Source organism: Ranitomeya imitator, chromosome 1, assembly GCF_032444005.1.
Source record: "Ranitomeya imitator isolate aRanImi1 chromosome 1, aRanImi1.pri, whole genome shotgun sequence".
Taxonomy (NCBI): Eukaryota; Metazoa; Chordata; class Amphibia; order Anura; family Dendrobatidae; genus Ranitomeya; species Ranitomeya imitator.
In genome coordinates this window covers 1,212,165,343-1,212,181,331 of record NC_091282.1, presented here as the reverse complement: position 1 = coordinate 1,212,181,331, position 15,989 = coordinate 1,212,165,343, and the positions used below count along the sequence as shown (strand labels likewise).

The window sequence follows — 15,989 nt, the reverse complement described above, 5'->3', positions numbered from 1 at the left end:
TATAAATGTATATATTTCACAATATGATACCAGTTCCAATAGATGTCTGATTTTTTGTATATAATCTGTATATAGTGTATATTTTTGTGTACCACTAACCGCGGTAGTCCTCTCAAGACTCTGAAATACAACTGAGGCAAGGGAGAGGTGCCGCCCTTTTGTATCTGTAGGTTTCCTGTTCCTAATGGGCGGATCCCCTCTCTAGTTGTGCTGTCATGGGCCTCCGAGAAATGCCGCTACCAGTAAGTAGCTTAATGCTTTATATAGCGCCAACATATTCCGCAGCGCTTTACAGTTTAACAGTTCCAAACACAACAGTCATAAGTAACAACGTTAACAATACAATAATTAAAGCACAATAAGCCGCCCCTGCTGGTGAGAGCTTACAATCTACAATGAGGTGGGGGAGATACAAAGTACAGGTGTGTATTTACAGTGATGTATTTACAATGAGGGTCCGGCCATCTTCAGGGAGTGGGGGGTAGATGGAGATAGTGAATGGGCTACACACACACAAACATAAAATAACTGATTAGTGAACGTGATAGGCCACTCTGAACAAATGTGTTTTGAGGGCACACCTAAAAGTATGCAAATTGTGGATGGTCCTAATATCTTGGGGTAGAGCATTCCAGAGGATTGGCGCAGTGCGGGAGAAGTCTTGGAGTCGGGAGTGGGAGGTACGGATTAGTGCAGAGGTTAGTCGAAAGTCATTTGCAGAGCGCAGCGGTCGGCTAGGCCGATAGACAGAAATGAGGGAGGAGATGTAAGGGGGTGCCGCACTGTGAAGAGCTTTGTGGGGGAGAACAAGTACTTTGAATTGTATCCTGTAATGAATGGGCAGCCAGTGTAACGACTGGCGAAGAGCGGACGAGTCCAAGTAACGATTAGCCAGATGGACAACCCTGGCTGCTGCATTAAGGATAGACTGGAGAGGGGAAAGTCGAGTGAGGGGGAGGCCAATTAATAGAGCATTGCAGTAGTCCAGGTGGGAGTGGATCAGGGCGACAGTGAGGGGTTTTGTTGTTTCCATGGTGAGAAAAGGGCAGATTCTAGAGATATTCTTTAGGTGTAAGCGGCACGAGCGGGCAAGAGATTGTATATGGGAGGTGAAGGAGAGATCGGAGTCAAACGTAACATCCAGACAGCGCACCTGCTGGTGGGGTGTTATGGTGCTACCCATGGAAAGGGAAATGTCTGATTTAGACGGTGGGAGCAGAAGAAGTTCAGTTTTGGAGAGGTTTAGTTTCAGATAGAGGGCGGGCATGATGTCGGAGACTGCGGACAGACAGTCACTGGTGTTCTGTAGTACAGCAGGAGTAAGGTCAGGGGATGATGTACAGGGGTTGGACAAAATAATGGAAACACCTGGAAACATCAACAAAAGTTAGTTTAATATGGTAGTAGGTGTAGGTCCACCATATTACAGCCTCAATTCTCCGAGGTATGGGATTCATACAAGGTGTGAATTGTTTCCAAAGGCATTTTAGCCCATTCTGCAGTTGAAACACCCTCCAGTTCTTTGAGCGACGATGGCAGCGGAAATCGACGTCTAACCTGAATCTGTAAAATCGACCATAAATGCTCAATAATGTTGAGATCTGGGGATTGTCGGGGCCAGATGAGATGCTCAACTTCACTAGAATGTTCCTCGTGCCATGCTTTAACGATTCTAGCTGTATGAATTGGTGCATTATCATCCTGAAAGATGGCGTTCCCCTCCGGCAACAGCGCTTGAAACATTGGATGCACTTGGTCGCCCAAAATGCCTAAATAATCTCTGCTGTTAATTCTTCCATGAAGGGATATCATTGGCCCAGCGGATCTCCATGAAATAGCACCCCAGATCATCACAGAACCTCCACCATGTTTTACGGTTGGGAGAAGGCAGTCTGGATGGAATGCTTCTTTCGGCTGTCTCCAAACATACACTCGGCCGGAGGTCGGAAATAGGGTAAACAATGATTCGTCTGAGAATATCATATGTTTCCACTGCTCGAGGGACTAATTCTAGAGGTTTCTACACCACTCTAAACGCTTGGAAACATTTGTCATTGAAAGCAGCGGTTTTCTAATTGCAGCTCTTCCGTGGAATCCAGATTTGTGCAGCTCTCGACGAACAGTTCTTGTGGAAACTGGGTTCTGTAGGTGTTTATTGAGCTCTGCAATGATTTTCGGAGCCGTGGTCTTGCGATCCTCTCTCACAATTCCCTTTAGAGTGTGACGGTCTCTCTCAGTCAACTTTGACTTTCGGCCGGACCTATGCTTTGCTGCAGATGTTCTCTTTCAAACGCAGTCATTACTTTGGAGACAGTACCTCTTGACACGCCAAACATTCGGGCACTTTCTGTTACACTAGTGCCTGCCATACGAGCACCAATAATTTGGCCTCTTTGAAAATCCGAGAGGTCTGCCATTGCTATCAGGTTCTCATCAATGTTCTTACAATTATGCAAAACAAACAGTTAATTTACATACACGTATCACATAACACAAAGAATCAACTACAAAACATTACTATTTGTGACGGTTTGCATGTTTACAACATGTTCGAAGATTATGATGCCAAAATGTTAGGTGTTTCCATTATTTTGTCCAACCCCTGTATATAGTTGTGTGTCATCGGAATAAAGATGGTACTGAAAGCCCAATCTACTGATGGTCTGTCCAATTGGGGCCGTGTAGAGAGAGTAGAGAAGTGGGCCAAGACTGAGCCCTGAGGTACCCCGACAGTGAGAGGAAGAGGGGACTAAGTGGAGACAGAGAACAAACACTGAAGGAGCGGTCAGAAAGATAGGAGAACCAGGAGAGAGCAGTGTCCTTAATGCCTAGTGACTGGAGCCTAGAGAGTAGGAGAGGTGGTCAACAGTGTCAAAAGCTGCAGAGAGGTCAAGAATAATGAGCAGAGAGTGGTCACCGTTACAATTTGGTGTCAGAAGGTCATTGGTCACTTTGATGAATGAAATTTCTGTCGAGTGTAGTGGGCGGAAGCTGGACTGTGAAGGGTCTAGGAGGGAATGAGTGGAGAGGTAACAGGTAAGGCGGGAGTAAGAGTTTAGATGAAGGGGAGGCTGGAGACCGGTCTCTATTTATTTGTGCAGGATGGGTCGAGAGAGGGTTTCTTTAATAGTGGAGTAATGATAGTGTTTAAAGGAGGATGGGAAGATGCTCGAGGAGAGGGAGAGATTAAAGATTGTAGTTAGGTGAGTTGTCATGACTGGAGGAGATGTGACGAGTGGGGTCAGTGGTGCATGTAGTCAGACGAGGAGAGGAGCCTGGAGACTTCTTCTGTGATGGGATAAAATGTGGAGAGTGAGCCAGGGGAAATGCAAGGAGGGATGGGAGTCACTGAACTTGGTGATTGGAAGCGGATTTCCTGATGGATATTTTCTATTTTCTCTATAAAGTGGGAGGCCAGGTCATCAGCATAAATGTCTGTGATAGGGGCTTGCGCTTTTGGCCTGAGGAGGGAGTGAAAGTTGTCACCTGCAGAGGCGGAATCTACCTTCATAGCTTTCATACAGTCAGTAGCAGTGGTAGAATCTACCTTCACAGTTTTCCCAGAATCGGCGGCAATGGTAGAATCTACCTTCACAGCTTTCCCAGAGCTAACAGCAGTGACAGAATCTACCTTCACAACTTTCCCATTGTCAGCAGCAGTGACAGAAACTAATAAATGACACTTACACTCTTGGCACTCGGTGTCCTCCAGGCAGAAGCTTGCTTTGTGCCCTTCAGCCACTTTAGTTCCATTAGATGTCAGCAGGTCATAGTGAGTGAAGATGTCCATGCTATGGTAGTGCCTACAGAGACGGTGCAGTCAGGGAGGGCATCCATGCATCAGGCCATACAATGTCTACATAAGTGACGTCATGGTAACACCGAGTCTCTAGGTTCAGGATTGGTGAACCAGTGTATTTTTAAAGATTCCTTGTCTCCACTCGACTTACCCATGGCACTCGTGCCATACCCAGGAGTGTCTGCCAGCTTTGGGTCGAAAATCAGCTCGTCCATTATTGTGTATCTGGGAGGAGAAGCGTAGAAGGCGTCTATGTCCATAAGGCCAGTTGGCATGGCGGGCAGAGCTGGACAGGCAGTTCTCTTCAGCTGCACAGTATAACATATGGAGTGGTCGGTCTTCAATATATGCCGTCTCCTGAACAAGAGTTGCATGCAGTACCATGTCGGAGGCAGCTGCAGATTACATAAGAAACAGTGGTAAAGCGCCACTCACTAAAGCTTTAATATGTTGCATAATTAGAGAGGAAGTACACAACGGAACCATAGAAGGACACAACAACGGAACCATAGAAGGCCACAACATCGGAACCATAGAAGGCCACAACAACGGAACCATAGAAGGCCACAACAACAGAACCATAGAAGGCCACAACAACGGAACCATAGAAGGCCACAACAACGGAACCATAGAAGGCCACAACAACGGAACCATAGAAGGCCACAACAACGGAACCATAGAAGGCCGCGGCAATGACCGAGAGCAATAGGTGTGATACTTACTCTCAGAACAGATGACTCCAGCCGCGTGCCTAGTGCCAGTGTTTTTGCAGCTGACAGCCTTATGGCGGGAGCACTGTAGGAGAGACATTTCTGTGCCAGTGCAGCGTATTCCACTCATGATCATGTCCGTCACATTCGTGGCATCCCAATACCAAGTTTCCTAGGTGAAAAAAGTGACTCATAACAGAAAAAAAACTAGTAATGTTCCAAAATACAAACCAACCAATGAAACAATTCATCTGCTATTCCTAATCCCCCTATAATTGATAACAACTATCCTCATTATGTGTAAGATATCATGGCCACAAGGTGCAGTGCTGCACATAATTGCATTGCATACTCATCTGCTATGTTCAGTGGCATGGAAAAGCTTGGGCTCCCCTGGTCAAAATTCCTGTTATTGTGAACAGTTAAAGGGAACCTGTCACCCCCAAAATCGAGGGTGAGGTAAGCCCACCGGCATCAGGGGCTTATCTACAGCATTCTGTAATGCATCCTGAAAGATGAGAAAAAGAGGTTAGATTATACTCACCCAGGGGCGGTCCAATCCAGTGGACCTCGCGGTCCGGGGCCTCCCATCTTCATAGGATGACGTCCTCTTCTGGTCTTCACGCTGCGGCTCTGGCACAGGCGTACTTTGTCCTGTTGAGGGCAGAGCAAAGTACTGCAGTGCGCAGGCGCCGGGAATGATCAGAGAGGCCCTGCACCTGCGCACTGAAGTACTTTGCTCTGCCCTCAACAGGGCAGACAAAGTACGCCTGTTCCGGAGTGTGAATACAAGAAGAGGACGTCATCCTATGAAGATGGGAGGCCCCGGACCGGACCACGACACCCATCGGACCGGGACAGGACCGCCCCTGGGTGAGTATAATCTAACCTCTTTTTCTTATCTTTTAGGATACATCGGGGGCTTATCTATAGCATTACAGAATGCATTAAACGATGCTGTAGATAAGCCCCTGATGCTGGTGGGCTTAGCTCATCTTGGATTTGGGGGGTGACAGGTTCCCTTTAAGCAATATTATATATAGAGATATATATAGATATATGCACACTGCTCAAAAATAAAGGGAACACTTAATATAACTCCAAGTAAATCAAACTTCTGTGAAATCAAACTGTCCACTTAGAAAGCAACACTGACTGACAATCAATGTCACATGCTGTTGTGCAAATGGAATAGACAACAGATGGAAATTATTGGCAATTATCAAGACCCCCTCAATAAAGGAGTGGTTCTGCAGGTGGGGACCACAGACCACATCTCAGTACCAATGCTTTCTGGCTGATGTTTTGGTCACTTTTGAATGTTGGTTGTGCTTTCACACTCCTGGTAGCATGAGACAGACTCTACAACCCACACAAGTGGCTCAGGTAGTGCAGCTCATCCAGGATGGCACATCAATGCGAGCTATGGCAAGAAGGTTTGCTGTGTCTGTCAGCGTAGTGTCCAGAGGCTGGAGGCGCTACCAGGAGACAGGCCAGTACACCAGGAGACGTGGAGGGGACCCTAGGAGAGCAACAACCCAGCAGCAGAACCGCTACCTCTGCCTTTGTGCAAGTAGGAACAGGAGGAGCACTGCCAGAGCCTTGCAAAATGACCTCCAGCAGGCCACAAATGTGCATGTGTCTGCATAAATGATTAGAAACTGACTCCATGAGGATGGTCTGAGTGCTCGACGTCCACAGATGGGGTTGTGCTCATAGCCCAACACCGTGCAGGATGCTTGGCATTTGCCACAGAACACCAGGATTGGCAAAATCGCCACTGGCGCCTTGTGCTCTTCACAGATGAAAGCAGGTTCACACTGAGCACATGTGACAGACGTGACAGAGTCTGGAGACGCCGTGGAGAGCAATCTGCTGCCTGCAACATCCGTCTGCATGACCGGTTTTGCAGTGGGTCAGTAATGGTGTGGGGTGGCATTTTTTAGGAGGGCCACACAGCCCCCCATGTGCTCACCAGAGGTAGCCTGACCGCCATTAGGTACCGAGATGAGATCCTCAGACCCCTTGTGAGACCATATGCTGGTGCGGTTGGCCCTGGGTTCCTCCTAATGCAGGACAATGCCAGAACTCGTGGCTGGAGTGTGTCAGCAGTTCTTGCAAGATGAAGGCATTGAAGCTATGGACTGGCTCGCCCGTTCCCCAGACCTGAATCCGATTGAACACATCTGGGACATCATGTCACCATCCACCAACGTCACACCACAGACTGTTCAGGAGTTGGCAGATGCTTTAGTCCAGGTCTGGGTGGAGATCCATCAGGAGACCATCCGCTGCCTCATCAGGAGCATGCCCAGGCATTGTAGGGAGGTTATACAGGCACGTGGAGGCCACACACACTACTGAGCATCATTTCCTTGTCACTAGGCATTACCACTGAAGTTGGATCAGCCTGTAACTTCATTTTCCACCTTGATTTTGAGCATCATTCCAAATCCAGACCTCCGTGGGATATTAGTTTTGATTTACATTGATAATTGTTATGTTTTATTGTTCTGAACACATTCAACTATGAAATGAATAAAAATTTCCAACTCGAATATTTCATTCAGTGATATCTAGGATGTGGGATTTTAGTGTTCCCTTTATTTTTTTGAGCAGTGTATATTTGCCTATAATATTTTTTAAAAAGTGTTGTTTTTCACTTTATGCATTTTAGAGATCATTTCATCTTCAACTTGCTTAACTGTCCACAATAACAGAAATTTGGACCAGGGGTGCTCAAACTTTTACATGCAACTCTAAGCCTACTAGCTCTATAGCAGAATAGCCCATGTATTCTCCCACCGCCTAAGAGACTCTTGTATATGGCGCTTCTTGGAGCCCCATTACTGTACTAATTCCTCATACACCTTAATTGTTATCTATGTGGGACTTCGCTGTACATACCGTCACCGCATGCAGAGAGAACCCCAAGCCGAGCTGCCGACATGCCACCATTGCTTCCTTAGTTGTCCAGCCATCACTGCACAGGTATCCCCATGAGTTTCCAAGCTTCAGCTCCACGCGTCCTTCAAACTGTGTGCGCCCCCCAATAATGCGAATCTACAGTGGTCAGCCCAGGAGCAGCAAGCAATGACACATAACAAGAACAAGACATGAGAAAGCCAAGGACAGAGAAGCGGATGGAAACTAGTCTGCTCCATGGCACATCAAATGTGAGATGGAGGCGATCTGTCAAATCTTCTACAGGATGGTTTTATGGACACTGGAACTATAAATTATAACTAGAACATTACAACTGAGATGAAATGATGGCCAAAGCCATCACACATACTTGATCTGGCTGAGAATGACATGACAGACCACATACGTGACCAACCCAGCAGATACAGATTCCACCCAGCCAAGCACAACATGACAGCACATATATGACCAACCCAGCAAATACAGATTCCACCCAGCCAAGTATGACATGACAGAGGACATATGTGACCAACCCAGCATATACAGATCCCACCCAGCCAAGCATGACATGACAGACCACATATGTGACCAACCCAGCAAATACAGATTCCACCCAGCCAAGCATGACATGACAGGGGACATATGTGACCAACCCAGCAGCTACAGATCCCACCCAGCCAAGCATGACATGACAGACCACATATGTGACCAACCCAGCAGATACAGATTCCACCCAGCCAAGCATGACATGACAGACCACATACGTGACCAACCCAGCATATACAGATTCCACCCGGCCAAGCATGACATGACAGCACATATATGACCAACCCAGCAGATACAGATTCCAACCAGCCAAGCATGACATGACAGGGGACATATGTGACTAACCCAGCAGATACAGATTCCACCCGGCCAAGCATGACATGACAGAGGACATATGTGACCAACCCAGCAGATACAGATTCCACCCAGCCAAGCATGACATGACAGACCACATATGTGACCAACCCAGCATATACAGATTCATAGTAACATAGTTAGTAAGGCCGAAAAAAGACATTTGTCCATCCAGTTCAGCCTATATTCCATCATAATAAATACCCAGATCTACGTCCTTCTACAGAACCTAATAATTGTATGATACAATATTGTTCTGCTCCAGGAAGACATCCAGGCCTCTCTTGAACCCCTCGACTGAGTTCGCCATCACCACCTCCTCAGGCAAGCAATTCCAGATTCTCACTGCCCTAACAGTAAAGAATCCTCTTCTATGTTGGTGGAAAAACCTTCTCTCCTCCAGACGCAAAGAATGCCCCCTTGTGCCCGTCACCTTCCTTGGTATAAACAGATCCTCAGCGAGATATTTGTATTGTCCCCTTATATACTTATACATGGTTATTAGATCGCCCCTCAGTCGTCTTTTTTCTAGACTAAATAATCCTAATTTCGCTAATCTATCTGGGTATTGTAGTTCTCCCATCCCCTTTATTAATTTTGTTGCCCTCCTTTGTACTCTCTCTAGTTCCATTATATCCTTCCTGAGGACCGGTGCCCAAAACTGGACACAGTACTCCATATTCCACCCGGCCAAGCACATATATGACCAACCCAGCAGATACAGATTCCAACCAGCCAAGCATGACATGACAGGGGACATATGTGACCAACCCAGCAGATACAGATTCCACCCGGCCAAGCATGACATGACAGAGGACATATGTGACCAACCCAGCAGATACAGATTCCACCCGGCCAAGCATGACATGACAGACCACATATATGACCAACCCAGCAAATACAGATTCCACCCAGCCAAGCATGACATGACAGAGGACATATGTGACCAACCCAGCATATACAGATCCCACCCAGCCAAGCATGACATGACAGACCACATATGTGACCAACCCAGCAGATACAGATTCCACCCAGCCAAGCATGACATGACAGAGGACACATGTGACCAACCCAGCAGATACAGATTCCACCCAGCCAAGCACAACATGACAGCACATATATGACCAACCCAGCAAATACAGATTCCACCCAGCCAAGCATGACATGACAGGGGACATATGTGACCAACCCAGCAGATACAGATCCCACCCAGCCAAGCATGACATGACAGACCACATACGTGACCAACCCAGCAGATACAGATTCCACCCAGCCAAGCACAACATGACAGCACATATATGACCAACCCAGCAAATACAGATTCCACCCAGCCAAGCATGACATGACAGAGGACATATGTGACCAACCCAGCATATACAGATCCCACCCAGCCAAGCATGACATGACAGACCACATACGTGACCAACCCAGCAGATACAGACTCCACCCGGCCAAGCACAACATGACAGACCACATATATGACCAACCCAGCAGATACAGATTCCACCTAGCCAAGCACAACATGACAGCACATATATGACCAACCCAGCATATACAGATTCCACCCAGCCAAGCATGACATGACAGAGGACATATGTGGCCAACCCAGCAGATACAGATTCCACCCATCCAAGCATGACATGACAGACCACATACTTGACCAACCCAGCATATACAGATTCCACCCGGCCAAGCATGACATGACAGACCACATATATGACCAACCCAGCAGATACAGATTCCACCCAGCCAAGCATGACATGACAGAGCACATATGTGACCAACCCAGCAGATACAGACTCCACCCAGCCAAGCATGACATGACAGAGGACATATGTGGCCAACCCAGCAGATACAGATTCCACCCATCCAAGCATGACATGACAGACCACATACGTGACCAACCCAGCATATACAGATTCCACCCGGCCAAGCATGACATGACAGACCACATATATGACCAACCCAGCAGATACAGATTCCACCCAGCCAAGCATGACATGACAGGGGACATATGTGACCAACCCAGCAGATACAGATTCCACCCAGCCAAGCACAACATGACAGCACATATATGACCAACCCAGCAGATACAGATTCCACCCAGCCAAGCATGACATGACAGGGGACATATGTGACCAACCCAGCAGATACAGATTCCACCCAGCCAAGCATGACATGACAGAGGACATATGTGGCCAACCCAGCAGATACAGATTCCACCCAGCCAAGCACAACATGACAGCACATATATGACCAACCCAGCAAATACAGATTCCACCCAGCCAAGCATGACATGACAGGACATATGTGACCAACCCAGCAGATACAGATTCCACCCAGCCAAGCACAACATGACAGCACATATATGACCAACCCAGCAGATACAGATTCCACCCGGCCAAGCACATATATGACCAACCCAGCAGATACAGATTCCACCCAGCCAAGCATGACATGACAGGGGACATATGTGACCAACCCAGCAGATACAGATTCCACCCAGCTAAGCATGACATGACAGAGGACACATGTGACCAACCCAGCATATACAGATCCCACCCAGCCAAGCATGACATGACAGACCACATATGTGACCAACCCAGCATATACAGATTCCACCCGGCCAAGCATGACATGACAGAGGACACATGTGACCAACCCAGCATATACAGATCCCACCCAGCCAAGCATGACATGACAGACCACATATGTGACCAACCCAGCATATACAGATTCCACCCAGCCAAGAATGACATGACAGGACATATGTGGCCAACCCAGCAGATACAGATTCCACCCGGCCAAGCACAACATGACAGCACATATGTGACCAACCCAGCAGATACAGATTCCACCCAGCCAAGCATGACATGACAGACCACATATGTGACCAACCCAGCATATACAGATTCCACCCAGCCAAGAATGACATGACAGAGGACATATGTGGCCAACCCAGCAGATACAGATTCCACCCAGCCAAGCATGACATGACAGGGGACATATGTGACCAACCCAGCACAGATACAGATTCCACCCAGCCAAGCATGACATGACAGAGGACATATGTGACCAACCCAGCAGATACAGATCCCACCCATCCAAGCATGACATGACAGCACATATATGACCAACCCAGCATATACAGATTCCACCCAGCCAAGCATGACATGACAGCACACATATGACCAACCCAGCATATACAGATTCCACCCAGCCAAGCATGACATGACAGCACATATATGACCAACCCAGCATATACAGATTCCACCCAGCCAAGCATGACATGACAGAGGGCATATGTGGCCAACCCAGCAGATACAGATCCCACCCAGCCAAGCATGACATGACAGACCACATATGTGACCAACCCAGCAGATACAGACTCCACCCAGCCAAGCATGACATGACAGAGCACATATATGACCAACCCAGCATATACAGATTCCACCCAGCCAAGCATGACATGACAGAGCACATATATGACCAACCCAGCAGATACAGACTCCACCCAGCCAAGCATGACATGACAGACCACATACGTGACCAACCCAGCATATACAGATTCCACCCGGCCAAGCATGACATGACAGACCACATATATGACCAACCCAGCAGATAGAGATTCCACCCAGCCAAGCATGACATGACAGGGGACATATGTGACCAACCCAGCAGATACAGATTCCACCCAGCCAAGCATGACATGACAGGGGACATATGTGACCAACCCAGCAGATACAGATCCCACCCAGCCAAGCATGACATGACAGACCACATATGTGACCAACCCAGCATATACAGATTCCACCCGGCCAAGCACAACATGACAGCACATATATGACCAACCCAGCAGATACAGATTCCACCCAGCCAAGCATGACATGACAGACCACATATGTGACCAACCCAGCAGATACAGATTCCACCCAGCCAAGCATGACATGACAGACCACATACGTGACCAACCCAGCATATACAGATTCCACCCGGCCAAGCACATATATGACCAACCCAGCAGATACAGATTCCAACCAGCCAAGCATGACATGACAGGGGACATATGTGACTAACCCAGCAGATACAGATTCCACCCGGCCAAGCATGACATGACAGAGGACATATGTGACCAACCCAGCAGATACAGATTCCACCCAGCCAAGCATGACATGACAGACCACATATGTGACCAACCCAGCATATACACATTCCACCCGGCCAAGCACATATATGACCAACCCAGCAGATACAGATTCCAACCAGCCAAGCATGACATGACAGGGGACATATGTGACCAACTCAGCAGATACAGATTCCACCCGGCCAAGCATGACATGACAGAGGACATATGTGACCAACCCAGCAGATACAGATTCCACCCGGCCAAGCATGACATGACAGACCACATACGTGACCAACCCAGCATATACAGATTCCACCCGGCCAAGCACATACAGTGGGGCAAAAAAGTATTTAGTCAGTCAGCAATAGTGCAAGTTCCACCACTTAAAAAGATGAGAGGCGTCTGTAATTTACATCACAGGTAGACCTCAACTATGGGAGACAAACTGAGACAAAAAAATCCAGAAAATCACATTGTCTGTTTTTTTATTATTTTATTTGCATATTATGGTGGAAAATAAGTATTTGGTCAGAAACAAAATTTCATCTCAATACTTTGTAATATATCCTTTGTTGGCAATGACAGAGGTCAAACATTTTCTGTAAGTCTTCACAAGGTTGCCACACACTGTTGGTATGTTGGCCCATTCCTCCATGCAGATCTCCTCTAGAGCAGTGATGTTTTTGGCTTTTCGCTTGGCAACACGGACTTTCAACTCCCTCCAAAGGTTTTCTATAGGGTTGAAATCTGGAGACTGGCTAGGCCACTCCAGGACCTTGAAATGCTTCTTACGAAGCCAATTCTTCGTTGGCCGGGCGGTGTGCTTTGGATCATTGTCATGTTGCAAGACCCAGCCACGTTTCATCTTCAATGCCCTTGCTGATGGAAGGAGGTTTGCACTCAAAGTCTCACGATACATGGCCCATTCATTCTTTCATGTACCCGGATCAGTCGTCCTGGCCCCTTTGCAGAGAAACAGCCCCAAAGCATGATGTTTCCACCACCATGCTTTACAGTAGGTATGGTGTTTGATGGATGCAACTCAGTATTCTTTTTCCTCCAAACACGACAAGTTGTGTTTCTAACAAACAGTTCCAGTTTGGTTTCATCAGACCATAGGACATTCTCCCAAAACTCCTCTGGATCATCCAAATGCTCTCTAGCAAACTTCAGACGGGCCCGGACATGTACTGGCTTAAGCAGTGGGACACGTCTGGCACTGCAGGATCTGAGTCCATGGTGGCGTAGTGTGTTACTTATGGTAGGCCTTGTTACATTGGTCCCAGCTCTCTGCAGTTCATTCACTAGGTCCCCCCGTGTGGTTCTGGGATTTTTGCTCACCGTTCTTGTGATCATTCTGACCCCACGGGGTGGGATTTTGCGTGGAGCCCCAGATCGAGGGAGATTATCAGTGGTCTTGTATGTCTTCCATTTTCTAATTATTGCTCCCACTGTTGATTTCTTCACTCCAAGCTGGTTGGCTATTGCAGATTCAGTCTTCCCAGCCTGGTGCAGGGCTACAATTTTGTTTCTGGTGTCCTTTGACAGCTCTTTGGTCTTCACCATAGTGGAGTTTGGAGTCAGACTGTTTAAGGGTGTGCACAGGTGTCTTTTTATACTGATAACAAGTTTAAACAGGTGCCATTACTATAGGTAATGAGTGGAGGAAAGAGGAGACTCTTAAAGAAGAAGTTACAGGTCTGTGAGAGCCAGAAATCTTGATTGTTTGTTTCTGACCAAATACTTATTTTCCACCATAATATGCAAAAAAAATGATAAAAAAACAGACAATGTGATTTTCTGGATTTTTTTTTCTCAGTTTGTCTCCCATAGTTGAGGTCTACCTATGATGTAAATTACAGACGCCGCTCATCTTTTTAAGTGGTGGAACTTGCACTATTGCTGACTGACTAAATACTTTTTTGCCCCACTGTATATGACCAACCCAGCATATACAGATTCCACCCAGCCAAGAATGACATGACAGGGGACATATGTGACCAACCCAGCATATACAGATTCCACCCGGCCAAGCATGACATGACAGGGGACATATGTGACCAACCCAGCAGATACAGATTCCACCCAGCCAAGCATGACATGACAGACCACATATGTGACCAACCCAGCAGATACAGATTCCACCCATCCAAGCATGACATGACAGAGGACATATGTGACCAACCCAGCAGATACAGATTCCACCCATCCAAGCATGACATGACAGAGGACATATGTGGCAAACCCAGCAGATACAGATCCCACCCATCCAAGCATGACATGACAGACCACATACTTGACCAACCCAGCATATACAGATTCCACCCAGCCAAGCACAACATGACAGCACATATATGACCAACCCAGCAGATACAGATTCCACCCAGCCAAGCACAACATGACAGCACATATATGACCAACCCAGCAGATACAGATTCCACCCAGCCAAGCATGACATGACAGAGGACATATGTGACCAACCCAGCAGATACAGATTCCACCCAGCCATCTATGACATGACAGAGCACATATGTGGCCAACCCAGCAGATACAGATCCCACCCATTCAAGCATGACATGACAGCACATATATGACCAACCCAGCATATACAGATTCCACCCGGCCAAGCATGACGTGACAGAGCACATATGTGACCAACCCAGCAGATACAGATTCCACCCAGCCAAGCACAACATGACAGCACATATATGACCAACCCAGCATATACAGATTCCACCCAGCCAAGCACAACATGACAGCACATATATGACCAACCCAGCAGATACAGATTCCACCCGGCCAAGCATGACGTGACAGAGCACATATGTGACCAACCCAGCAGATACAGATTCCACCCAGCCAAGCACGACATGACAGACCACATATGTGACCAACCCAGCAGATACAGATTCCACCCGGCCAAGCATGACGTGACAGAGCACATATGTGACCAACCCAGCAGATACAGACTCCCGGCCAAGCATGACATGACAGAGCACATACATGTTCAAAGCCAGCCATTGCACACTCGCCTGGCTGGGAATGACCAGACACAGCAGCAGATACAGACCTCACCAAATAGAATGCAAAGTAGGATTGCAGGGCAGATGCTCAGATACAGCCACTAAGTGAACGATAATGAATGAGAATCAGCTCAGTGAAAGGTGTGGAGGGTGGTGGTGATCATTCTTTTAGGTGGACACATTCATCTGGAAGATGTTGAGCTGTGCATAATTGCATGAAAAGTGCATAGAGGTGGAGTCCATATTCCTGACAGTGGACACCCTACAGCTGAATGCCTAGAGGGGATCATGGAGTTGTACCCTCCGAAGCCCAGTGAGAACCTGAAGATGGAGAACAGCAGATGAATGAGACTTCTTGTATGTAGCTAGCAGCAGATATCGTGGAGGTTAGTAGCAGCACAATGGTGGAGCCACAGACACATATAGCAGTGAACGCCTCACCTAGCTCGACCTTCCTGCTTAGTATAACCTGTATACCCTTGTGTATATATCCCGTCACCGTGTAC

The 15,989-nt window shown here is 47.4% G+C and overlaps 1 protein-coding gene across 7 annotated transcripts in view; it reads right to left on the bottom strand.

The window, feature by feature from the left end:
* The window catches only part of LOXL3 (lysyl oxidase like 3), a 211,583-nt gene that overhangs the window by 11,502 nt on the left and 184,092 nt on the right, over positions 1–15,989 (bottom strand). For 5 of the 7 annotated variants that reach the window (XM_069744978.1, XM_069744980.1, XM_069744982.1 and 2 more), the window contains 3 exons: positions 4,522–4,681; positions 3,951–4,194; positions 3,688–3,803 (listed from right to left, as the gene is read on the bottom strand). In XM_069744978.1, coding sequence (XP_069601079.1) covers positions 3,688–3,803; positions 3,951–4,194; positions 4,522–4,681 — 520 coding nt within the window. Of the gene's footprint in view, positions 1–3,687; positions 3,804–3,950; positions 4,195–4,521; positions 4,682–7,416; positions 7,573–15,989 lie in introns of all 7 variants that reach the window. The other 2 variants (XM_069744981.1, XM_069744977.1) reach the window with 1 other exon arrangement.